The sequence below is a fragment of the Kryptolebias marmoratus genome, linkage group LG4 (assembly GCF_001649575.2).
Source record: "Kryptolebias marmoratus isolate JLee-2015 linkage group LG4, ASM164957v2, whole genome shotgun sequence".
In the NCBI taxonomy this organism is placed as follows: Eukaryota; Metazoa; Chordata; class Actinopteri; order Cyprinodontiformes; family Rivulidae; genus Kryptolebias; species Kryptolebias marmoratus.
In genome coordinates this window covers 5,866,197-5,878,017 of record NC_051433.1, presented here as the reverse complement: position 1 = coordinate 5,878,017, position 11,821 = coordinate 5,866,197, and the positions used below count along the sequence as shown (strand labels likewise).

Below are 11,821 nucleotides of genomic sequence, written 5' to 3'. Positions count from 1 at the left end.
AAAACAAAACAAAAAACAAAACAAAATCTGGGAATAACGTGTTTCATTTTGCTCAGGGCCTCCCTGTCCTGCCTGCTGTTTACTCTCTGACTCATGCCGAGAAAAAGGGGTAATTATGACACGTTTATAAAATCTGTTGGATGAGATAAAAGAAAGCTGCGGTGGAGAATTTGACTGAGAACACCAATCATGTGGTTATGCTCTCCCCTGATGTAGTTTTATTTACTTGTAGTAGAAAATCTCACACAAATACAGTTCAAAAATAGTTTATTGTTTCCTTTCCTCCTCAGCCGGTCAAATTCGCAGACAAAACAGGAAACAAAGGTGGGAAAACAAACAGTATGAAACAGTTCAAAAGCAATAATATAGATTTAAATATAAACAATATGCACAACCGTGTCACTGAGATTAATATTCTTCTGTCTCGTTTCTCTAATCGTTTTATTTAAGTGTAGGACAGCTGACCACTGTGGCACAGATTAGGTCTAAAACTGAACTATTTTGACTTATTTTATTTGGATTGCAATTTGAAAACTCAAGCGATCTGCAATCAATCCAACATCTGTTAAAAAAACATGGTTAGTGGCGCAAAATGAAGAAAACTATTCTGGGTTATTCCTTCAATTAAATGTCAGACAGAGCAGGTTAGTTATTGTGACCACTGTGAAAAGTCAAAGGTGGATGATGATGTTTCTGCTCTTGTCTGTTAGCAAAATATCTCATGAACCACTGGATGGATTTTATTGAAACCTTTAGAAAGTAATGACTGGATGCACATCTACAACTGATTAACTTCAATTCAAGATGGTCACCATAGCTAATTCATATTAGCCAACACAAAAATGCCTATTTTTGCAGATACTGAGCTAAAATTTGAGGTGGCAGTAGCTGTGAGTCATCCATAACACATACTCTGAGCACAACACAGCAAGAGATCACATTATTTCTCAGGTTAGGCTCCAGCTCTTTCTTTTCTCAACATAAAATGAGCTTGGTCTAAAACTCTGGCATGAAAGGCAACGGGCAAAGAATGTGAGGCCTTTAATCTGTTTATCTGATCATTCATTAAAAAAAAATGTGTCTCTGCTCGTTTAGTTTTGAGCCCCTTTGTTCTTAAACATCAACAACTTAGAGTTAAATTTACAGCTGAACGAACCAGAGCTGACAGGAAAAAAACACTGAGCTCCTCATCAGGACATCCCTTTTCACCAAGGAGACAAAATGACACACGGGGCATTGTCAGTTCAGCCGCAGGAGGCTTTCAGGAGCTCACTCTCAGGTCCAATTTCCTCCTCAGGTGAGGTGCAGAGAAAGAGCCGAACAGGTTCAGAAGCACGGCAGTATCCGGTGGAAAATGACTGAAACCGAAAAGACACAAGAGTAGCTGAGTGGCGCTTGCCTGAAGCTTGTTTGGGAGAGTAATTAGTGTAACGTTTTGTGGCATGAATCTCATGATGGAAGCAGAAACAGGCAGATCATGCAAACGATAAGGCAGTTCGTTTATTGTAATCTGTGTTTGTTTGATTCTGCAGCAGGGAAAGGCTTCCACGGCCACTTTGTTTTGTCTCACAGCCGCCTGCAGAGAGAGAGAGGGAGGCCTCCACACAGCTGCTGCCAGATGTGACGTCAGAGCTGGCAGTGGAGCTGGGGACGGTCAGTGCACACGTTTCAGGTCAGGTTTAGGTGTTCAAGTGCAAGTGTCTCATTTTCTTGTCCCGGTCGTCGGCTGCAGCCTCACACGGGGTGAACAAACTGGTACACCAGTCTCTGAGACACGTCGGGCTTGCGGATGATGCCTTTTTTATAGTACTGACGAATGGAGCGGCTCAGCTTGTCGTAGTTCATGGCGGGTCGGTTCTTCCTGAGTCCCCATAGTCTCGCCACGTGGGCCGAGTCTTCGATTTTAAAAATACCTGCAGGGAAACACAAGGTAGGGTTTGATGAAGGCTTATGTAGAGAAAAATATAGCAGTTATCTTATTACTTCCAACTTTGATAAGTAAAGAGGAAAATTAAAAGTCGTGAGCAGTATATTAGTGAAAATGTTTGCTAATTGTTTTTATTACAGCCAGGTGTTCAGAACTGGTAACGAGTAAATCTGGGAGCAGATGGGATGCAGTTTTAAAGATGAATAAAAGCTGGTAAAAGTGCTTCAGATGTTTTGTTATCACAAAGGAAGACTTTTAAACCTAAACCTTCATATCTGATCAGACTGAGTCTTTCAGACTCAGGAAGGAGCTTTTTTATTTTAAAACCTTTTGGTTGTGAATGTAGGAGTGGTGGTGGAGAAATAAACAAAGCTTCTACATTTAGCTCTGTAAAACATTACTTTCTGTTCAATGTGTTTGTTTGTTCCCATTTAACAGAAAAAACATGATTTTTTGTATTTTGTATTGTTTTGTATGCCTTTTGCCTTCTAGTTTCAGCTTCTAGCTAGCCTTTTGCTACTTTTAGCTTGCATTTTGCTATTTATTGCTACTGTTTTGCAACTTTTAGCTAACCTTTGCTGCTTTTAGCTTGTGATTTTCTTCCTTTAGCTAATGTATAGTGCTAGGTATGTTTAGGCACCAAAACTTCATTGTCAGGGTTAATATAAGCTTAAACTTTTAGTCAAAACAGAAGAAAAGTTCAGCAGAGACTGATACTCGTCCTTCCTCTAACTGGCACCACTGATTGGTGACCATGTGGCTCCTTTTTATCACAACCTGTCCATTAAAACAACTCCAGCATGCTCTTATTGTGTAACGACTCTGTGAGATGTTGACCTTTCTCCTTATTGAGCCAGCGGATGCAGCGTCCGTAGCTGTGAGGTTTGAGCAGCAGCTCTCGGAGGAACTGCCACAGATGAATAGGTTGACCCGAACAAGACGAATCTGCCTCGGACCACAGCTCCTCGTGTCCTATCAACAGAACACAAAGGGGTTTTTTTAGGTCAGTATGTTGTGGCTCATGGATAGGAGACCAAAAGATTATGAAACCCTATACGGATGAAATGGAAAATGCAAAAGTTGTTTTTTTGACCACTTCTTTGCAGATTTTATTGGGTTAAATAAAAGAAAATGAATGGGTTCGAGGTAATAAAAGCCAAAAGTGCTCCGTGCATTAGATTTATTTCCTCAAACTTTGTGTGACTTTCATTAAGGCTGGTTAATGTCTTTAAATTAGAAGGAAATCAATCCTACCTGAAGCTTTGGTCTCTACGACTGAACACCTCTCTTTCATCCAGGCAGCTGGAGATAAAAGAGTGACACACAACAATCAGTCAGGAGAAAATGCTTTTTTTCTTCAAATTAATTAATGCCACAGAAACATTTCAATATTGTAGAAGTTTTAAACCATTACTAAAGTTGTTTTACTCTGATTCCAAGCAGCCAAAGGTTTCGGCGGTCTTTACGGCACCTCTAATCGGTTCTCAGGACTTCCTGGAGATCTGTGGTAGTTTTTATTTGGACATTGCCTACTTTTTCACTTATTCTCTGTCCAGTACTTGTACGTTGTCATAAAAAGAAGCTAAAACTGAGGTGTAAACTTCAGCAAAGTTATTCAGCACTCAGTATTCACACAGCATTTTCACAGAAAAACCAGTTTCTCCAGTTAGAGTTAGTTCTTTAAGTTTTCTGTTTTGGTGGAAATAAAACTTGGCGTTTTTATGTCCAAATGTTTTATAGGGCATCATAAATCAGGAAATGCAATGAAAATGTATGGAAAAGTAACCAGTGTCCAAAAAAGACAACTATTGAACGATCTTAAAAAGGGTTTAAAAAGTTCCAAGAAGGCAAAGAATAAAAATGACTCAAAATGTTCTCACAGTCTTTTAGAGAAACAAAGACTGGAAGCTGCCCCACATCGGCCAAACTTTAGATAACAAAGCCATCATGAGCTGCAGCTGGCTAGGATCCTAAATAAATAGTCCTGACTTACCTGACTTCCATATGTCCAGGTGTGCGTGCAGCGTGTCTCCACACAGTGGGGAGCGCTGGCGAAACTCCTCCTCGCTCATGGCACACAGATCCTTCCCTGCCAGCTCCTGAAAGGCTTTTCCCGCATGGGGCAACCTGTACAGGTGTTCGGTCCACAGCAGCCACTTCTGGACGTTCGCTGTGTTCCACTCTATAGGGTCTGTGGGAAGGCGTGAGAAAACCACCAGCTGCTGTCACAACCAAGCACTCAGAACTCAGCTTTCACACAATTAGAGCCACTCATATATCAGAACTTTCAGCTCATTTGGTTGGTGTTTTGACAGCTTTAACGTTTAATTACTGTTTTGTAAATCTTATCTTTTAGCTACTGTTTTTGCTGGTTTTAGCATTCTGAAATTAACCATTTAGCTAGTGATTTGACAATTTTGGCTTCTAGCTGCTCTCTTATCATTCTTATCTTTTGACTACTGTTTTGACATTTTTGGCTTTTAGCTACTGTTTTGTTGGTCTTATCTTTTTATCTAACATTTTGCTCATTTTGGCTTTAAACTATTACTTTGCTAATTTTAGCGTTTGTTCAGATTGTTTTAACATTAACAACTCAGTTTCAATTTCTTTTACAAATTTCAGCATTTTTCTAGTTTTAAATCATTTTTCAGCAGGAAAAGAGTCATACTAGGTCAATTTTTGGCTTTTTATTGTTACACATAATAAATCTTGTGAAACCACAAGTAATTATGTTTTTATGTCTCTCCAGTTCTAATCAGGAGAACAGATAACTGAGTATCGCAAGGTTTATAACAGCTAGAGGCTGTACAATACATATATATATAAAAAAACTTCCATTGTTTGCTTTCCAACCAGGAGAGACCTCGCCCTTAAGACTGTGTACACGTCTGCAGGCAGTGCAGAATCATCACTGTCACAGTTCAGAAAAATGTTTTCAAAAGGTCAGGATTAAACAGATCCTGGAGCAGGTAAACACATCTTTTCACCAGAAAGGAGATGATTTAGAACATCTGTCAGATTGCCCTAAGAATATGTTGATTTTGGGAGTAATGTTCAGTAGCTCATAAATCTCTGAATCAATATTTCATTATTTGCAAATTGTGAGCAACACTTGTTTTTTTCTTTGTCAGTTAGATGCATTAACACTTTGCCTCTTGAAGGTGACAAACTGCAGCTACAGGTGTGGAGGGGGACAGCCTACCTGGGGTGATGTTAAGCAGCTTGCAGGCAGTTTCAATGTCCTTCAGCACTTCTCCGACAACCATGCTCTGAACCTGCTCCAGAGACCGCTCCTCCTCCTGCCCCACCAGCCCAGGAGAGAGGCTTTGCTCCTGGCTGTCGATGATGGGGCACTGCTCCGGTTCCTCGAGGTTCTCCATGTGATTCATGGGAACAGCCAGCGCTGGGGGGGCGTCCGAAACTTTCACCAGCCAAGTGGCGTCCTCAGTGAGAAGCATGTCGTAGCAGGAGAAGTAGAGGCCTGGGATGCCTCTTTCCAGGGCTTCTAAGTTTGGTTTGGTCTCAACCATCTCCCAGGGATCCTCAGAGCCTCTGTTTCGCTCCAGAAGAATGAGGGAGTCCTCCGTCATCCCGATTCTGGACCCGTACTGTTCTGATAAACCTCCCACTGGGTGTGACATGACTGCGTTCTGAAAATAATGCAGACGAAACAAGCCAGGATAAATTTCTAACCATTGATCTGAACTTGATCTAAAAATCATGCAAACAATAAAACAACAGCTGCTGAAGCTGACAAAAATTGAGCGGTACCTTTTCCAAAAGTTCCTTATTTGAAATTCTTTAGCTGCTAAACCAGCATCTGTTCTGTAAGAAGCTCCATCAGAGTTCAGCCTGTGTGTGTGAGGTGAACTTGTGCTGGTTAATGCTTTATAGGAACCCTGAGTTCTAACGGAGATACTGGGAAGAGAACCCCGAGGAGAGTTAAAGCACACACAGCGCTGACAGGCATGGGGCAAAATGGATTGGACTGAGTCTCTTATGTGTGGGTCAGTGGCCCAGAATGCCGCGTGTCTTGGGGGTAGGTGACTTGTATTGAGACCTGAGGCAGCTCTGCCGCCTGTTTGAGCCTTCAAGGTGCCGTCTCTGCAGTCCTCTGTCTCCATTGTCAGCTGGAGATTTTAATCAAATAGAAGTTAGATAATGCAGAGAGGAGAGTGAACAAAATGTGCCCCAAACAAACCGCATGCTTGAAAAACAACTCATACGTTTTTTTTAATTTTGTTGTTGTTGGTGGTGGTTTTTTTAATGAAGCCAAAACTGAAGGCTGTGAGGTTGATCCTCAGAGATCGTCAGCAAAGGTGAGCATTTACGGACATAAGCTGTACCACAAGCGTAATCTCACATATGGCACCAATAATTTGTACCTGCCACAGCTGGCATATGGGACGACACATTACTGTCACACACCAGGTTATCAGTGGCTGAGGGTGAAGTGGCAGTAAAGGAAGTGTGTCTCCACAGAGCACATGTTCAGTGCTTGATTAGCTCAATTTGCTGCAAGGCAAACAATTAAAGTCTCGTAAAGTTTGCGAAATATTTGATTGCAAGAAACAACTTAAAGGATGAATCTGAGATGAACGTAAGTGAAAATAAAGCTTTATTAAAGCTTGTGTTTTTCACCATTAGGGAAGTCTCTCCCCACGCAGAAACAATCTTATGAAGGTCCTGGAACAAAAAATGACCATTTGTAACTGTGTTTGGTGACTGTGACAGATTGTTAAAGGTGGATATGTTGGGTTTAAATCCACACATTAGCAGTTTAGCTTGTATGCAACTTTAGTTTACTAATTTCTGGGACATTTTTTTCCAAGCTTTACAAGATTTCACAAATTTATACTTGATCAAAGAATTGTAAAAATACTATTTTTTTGCAAAAGTTAAATGAAGTTATCCCACAAAAAGTCTGCTTCTTGGTCTTTAACCCCCCTGCTGTAAAACCTCCTCCCTCTGGTCTTCCTTTTATCTCTAAACTTCCCGTAAACTCCAACCCATCCTCCCTTTCACTCCATCAGGAGTCAGATTAAAAGCTTTTGGCATCCCAGCCTGCTGCTGTGGGTCAACTCTGCTCTGCAACAGCTTGCGCTAAACCCATTAGCAAAGCAAATTTAGCCATATTACCTTCTTCCAAAAGGAAGAGGAGACACAAGAAAAAAAAAAAGACACAAACTCACACCCCCCAAAGGAGAGAGGGATTAAGACCCTGACTGATCTCTAAATGAGTTTGGTCAAGACGCTGATATTCATTTCAGGAGCATTAGAGCTCGCTCCATTTACTGAGCAAAGTCAGGCTTTGACACCAAAAGAAAATAACTCACTGCAAGCATTTATCCATCATGAGAACCAGATTTTTTTTTTTTTTTTTTACTTTAAATGCTTGGTAATATTTTCAACAAAAGTATTTGCTTCGATAAACTGACTAAATCTGTTTGTTTGTGACATTACTGCTAGAATGAAACCAACAAAAGCTTATGATGCCGATAAGAAATACTAAGATTTTCCATTTCGAAGCCTCATACTGAGAAGGTGTTAAAACCTGTGCAACCAGTGTAGCTTAAGATTAACCTGTGAGCTAATTCATCATCGTTGCTGACCAATTCTGTGACATTATGTCAGCTAATGTTTAAATTAAAGTTAATGAATAGGGATTAAAACAACCAAAAAGTCTGGTCTTGTTTAACTTGGATGCTCCATCTATCTAATGTTGACCAAAATGTTGGCAGAGCGCTGTGCTGGTGTTGTTTGAGTCTGGAGTTTAGGGAGTGTGGACAGCCAGGCGTGACTGTTTGCCATGTAAGTGTTAAAGGGAGAGTTTTTCCTTTCTTCTTTATTGTTTCTCATGGGAAACTTGGGCCAACTAAGAAAGTTATTGTTCTGAGAACAAGAGTAAAAGAAGGAGGTTCATCCCTGTGTTGAGCTTCGTTTTCCCTGAAGGGTTAGTCTGATCATTTTAAAGTGATGTTCTGTCAAATAGTTTTCAATAGTTAGTACCGTATTAGCCGTGACATCGGAGCAGAGTATGGAGAAAAGGGCAGAAGTCTTTGTTCAGGCTAGGCTAATGGTTAGCCACGCAGGGCCCCATTTTTTAAATTGTTTTTCAGGCTTTTAAAAAAGTCTTTCTCAAAAACAACAGATCATTGTCACAGAGCACTACATTATCTGACATTAAACCTTTAAACCTTTGCATGACCGTGTTTGTTTAGTTTGTCATGCTTCTCAATCAAACAGTGTTCATGTTACTTCGTGAACGTATGTGTGCTGAGAGGCTTCTAAACGTATCAGTCCAGCTGGAGTTGAGTAAACATTTGGACTGATGGCACTTTGACATGCAGGTTTATACATTCAGCAGCCTCTCAGCACCGTTGTTATATACATGGGCTGTGCACAGCACACACACCAGCGACAAAGTAAACAAACAGTGTCACACAATGTGTAGAAGTTTAATTTGATTTTAATAAAAGGGTCTTTGGTGGCTAGCCATTCGTCCATCCGTTAGCCAAATCTGGACAAAGACTTCTGCCCTTTTCTCCAAACTCCAAGCTCTAATACTGAAGTCACAGCTGATAAGGTACTAACTATTGTTAACTATCTGACGGAAACATTACGTCCAAAATGACCAGACTTCTCATATAACTGCTGCTTGAAAGAAACTCGGATGGTTGGGGGTGAAGTGACTTGGATCTGTGTACTGCAGCTTTAGCCACCTTTTATGGCCACAGTAACAAGTGCAGGTGCTCTGTTCACATTATAAATAAACTCCTGTGAAGCGTGAGTTTACAGGTATTAGTCTATTTTATGAAATGCAGATAAAGGCTAATTCTGTGTTATCTGCAGAACCTTGCATCATTTGCTCCGACCATCACAAATCCCCTCTTCTTATCTGTTCAAGTGTGTCTACCTTTACAGCTTTTTATTTTATTTTGCACCAGCCCTGTGTGGGATAAATTAACGGCTGGTGGGGGATTGATGGTGAATCATTCCTGCTGTCAGGTGCACAGGCATCAGGCCAGTAGTCTTGGAAACTGAACCACATCAAAAACTTTGTTGCTGGTCTAAATCGTTTGCTGTCAGGTGCTTGTATTTAGATACTCTGATACACTTTCACACTAATTAGGAAGTTTACCCGTCATCTGCTTCATAGAAAGACCGACAAGAAACTTGTGTCCGGGTGGCTCAAAATATCAGAATTGATATTATTCAATTTTTTATTTTTATTATCATCTGCCTTGAAATAGTCTAATCAGCAGAGCTGAGATGATGTGGATGAAGGTTTGGTCTTTTGGGTTGGTGCACATCAGGGTTAGAGTTTTTCTCTAAAGTTGAACTGACAAAAAAAAGCTGAATTTCAAATTTCTGATTCCCATGTTTCTGAAACATGGGAGGAATAATGAGAAGAATTTCCATCATAAATACAACTTCAATCTGTCGTTTGTTTTTACATTTAGAAGTACAAATGCTATTAAATAGGTATCCTTTTGTGCTTATTAGCAACACATAAATCTCTATATTTTCACCATTTAGTGTTTTTAACCTGTATTTGACTTTATTGCTGCTGTCTTGGTAGCTGAATTAATAGTTTAAATAAAATATTTTTTTAAGATTTTGTAGCCTACAAAAGATGAAGGAGTTATCTGCCAGAAGTTCAAAATGAAAAAAAAGAACAACTTTTACCCTCAGAGAAAGAATCAATCAACTACTAAAAGTTTTCAACGCCAAGAACAAACACAGATTATCATCACAACATGTCAAAAGCCTTAATCAACAGTGTGACAGTAATTATTGCCACCGCCAACGAGAGAGAACAAAGTTGTGCACAGAAAGATCAAACATTCCCATAAACAAATAAAAAAGTCGGCTTTCTAACATCAACATATTCTCATGTGTGTCGTCTCATCACACCCTTCTGTTATGTGAAGATGGTCCACCAGAAGACAAGGAGCATCCACTCCTGCTTTTCTTGTGCATGATATTTAAATGCCGTGTGTTTCTGAGGTTGTTAACACGTTTCACTTCGGTGCCTTGGATAGGGACCGAACAAACAGATCAAAATAAAAGGTGGTGCTGGAGTTTTCTTTCCTCTTAGTTACCCATTAAATAAACGTTGATGACGCAAAATAGTTAGCGAAAGATCAACATGGGCCAAGTTTTATTAAGTTTTCTGAGTCATGAAAAGTAAACTCAACTATTAACATTTTTAATTATCGCCTATAACCAAAAGGTGGAGACGGATAATTATGTTTTTGCCAGTGTGTGTGTGCGTGTGTGTGTGTGAGTTCTTAAGATCTTGCATAAAATCATTTTCAACGTTTGACCAGAATAGCTACAACTCTGTCCCTTCTCAACAGAACGTGATCAAGTTCTGGCATGAAAGGTAGCGGGCGATATGCATTCCTCCAAGGAATGACAGACGTTTGATTTTCATACAGTTTTAATAAAGTCAGATTAGAGTTGGGCTGGAATTAATGATGTACATTAATTCAATAAAAAAACAAAAGTAACAGAACATCCCATCCAGATGTGTTATCTCTAATTCTAAGGGTTTTTTTTCACTACATGAAAGTAACACAGTATTTATTTACTGGTTTAACTGGGACAGCAAAGACAAAAGTGTTGGAAATTCCTGAATTCATGAAACAAGTTGTAGTGTTTGCCTTTCAACAACCCCAGAGGCAGCTTGTATTAAACCACATCCGTAACTTGATCCATCGGAGTGAAAACTACAAGAAACACACACAAACACACACTTTGACTCCTCTCACCCTCTTTTTTTTTTCTTCTTCATTTTCAGGGAATTCAGCAGTTTCCTAAATGTCTTACATCACTAAGACACCTTAGTTTAAATCATGTGATATCTGTCTTTATTCGATTTAGAATAAAATCCAAACTTGTGGCTATAACACATTTTAATTATGTTATTTTCACATAATATTTAGTGTCTCTGTGCCAATTAATTATTGTTAAAAATGATGACAGTTCGTCTCCCATCATTGCTCTTGTGCCTGATGTGATTCCTGCTTTTATTCTGCTTTTCTCTGAAACATTAAATGACAATTCTCTTATCAACTGCAGAAAAAGACAGGTGCAAACTGCACATCTGGGCCGTTTAAACATGAGCAGCAACACATGCACTCTTAAAGCACAGCTTGGACCACACAAATGTACCTTTTTCAAAAATACAAATCGTTCCCTTAAAGAGAAATAGCGATCTGTTTCAGGCCAGTGTCTTCTCACCTCAGCAAAGATGCTCCGATGGGCAGAAGTTTTCCGATCGATGCTCAGCCTGAGGTCGGAGGTGAGGCAGACAGCAGGGACTCCTCGGTCCACTTCCTCCTGCTGGTCGACGCTGAGCCCCAGGTCGAGGCCTGAGACCCCTCCTTCCAAGGCTTTTTGGCAGAATTACAGTTAACCTGAAAGACACAGCCTAAAGCAAAACTGCAAGCTAAACCTCAAGTGAAAGCACCTGCTGGGGGAGTGTACAAAGGGAGACGGAGCCAGGGCAAGTGACTCGGTGACTGAGTGAAAAGGAATTCCAGCACCATTGACTGCAATTTATATTTATAGGGCAGCCGTGTTTACTTTTGCACACAACCCAGGTTTGTGTGTGTGTGTGTTGGCATGCATTTCCTTCAAGATTGGTTCAGAACTCCAATAGTTGACCTCAGTTCTTAGGTGAGACAACTGAAAGTGGTGAGAGATTAAAGAAATAAATAAAAAGCAAGAGAATTTGCAGTTTTTGCAAAAACACAGAGTGACTGCAGACAGCTGAATGACTGCTGGAATCTGTTCAAGAATAAATTAAGTGAATTGTTAATTAAAACAAGCAGAACAGCTAACAGCTAAAATTAGAAAAAAACAGCAGCTAAAAGCTAAAAATTG

General features: G+C 40.0%; 1 protein-coding gene across 1 annotated transcript; it reads right to left on the bottom strand.

Moving 5' to 3' along the window:
• Positions 1-250: 250 nt before the first annotated feature.
• On the bottom strand, positions 251-11,459 carry LOC108231572 (SAM pointed domain-containing Ets transcription factor). Its single transcript, XM_017408660.3, has 6 exons — positions 11,177-11,459; positions 5,130-5,577; positions 3,921-4,118; positions 3,182-3,229; positions 2,765-2,899; positions 251-1,913 (listed from the first exon to the last, which is right to left on the bottom strand). The coding sequence occupies exons 2-6, from the start codon at positions 5,566-5,568 to the stop codon at positions 1,735-1,737; spliced, it is 999 nt and encodes a 332-aa protein (XP_017264149.1). The 5' UTR covers positions 5,569-5,577; positions 11,177-11,459; the 3' UTR covers positions 251-1,734.
• Positions 11,460-11,821: the final 362 nt, after the last annotated feature.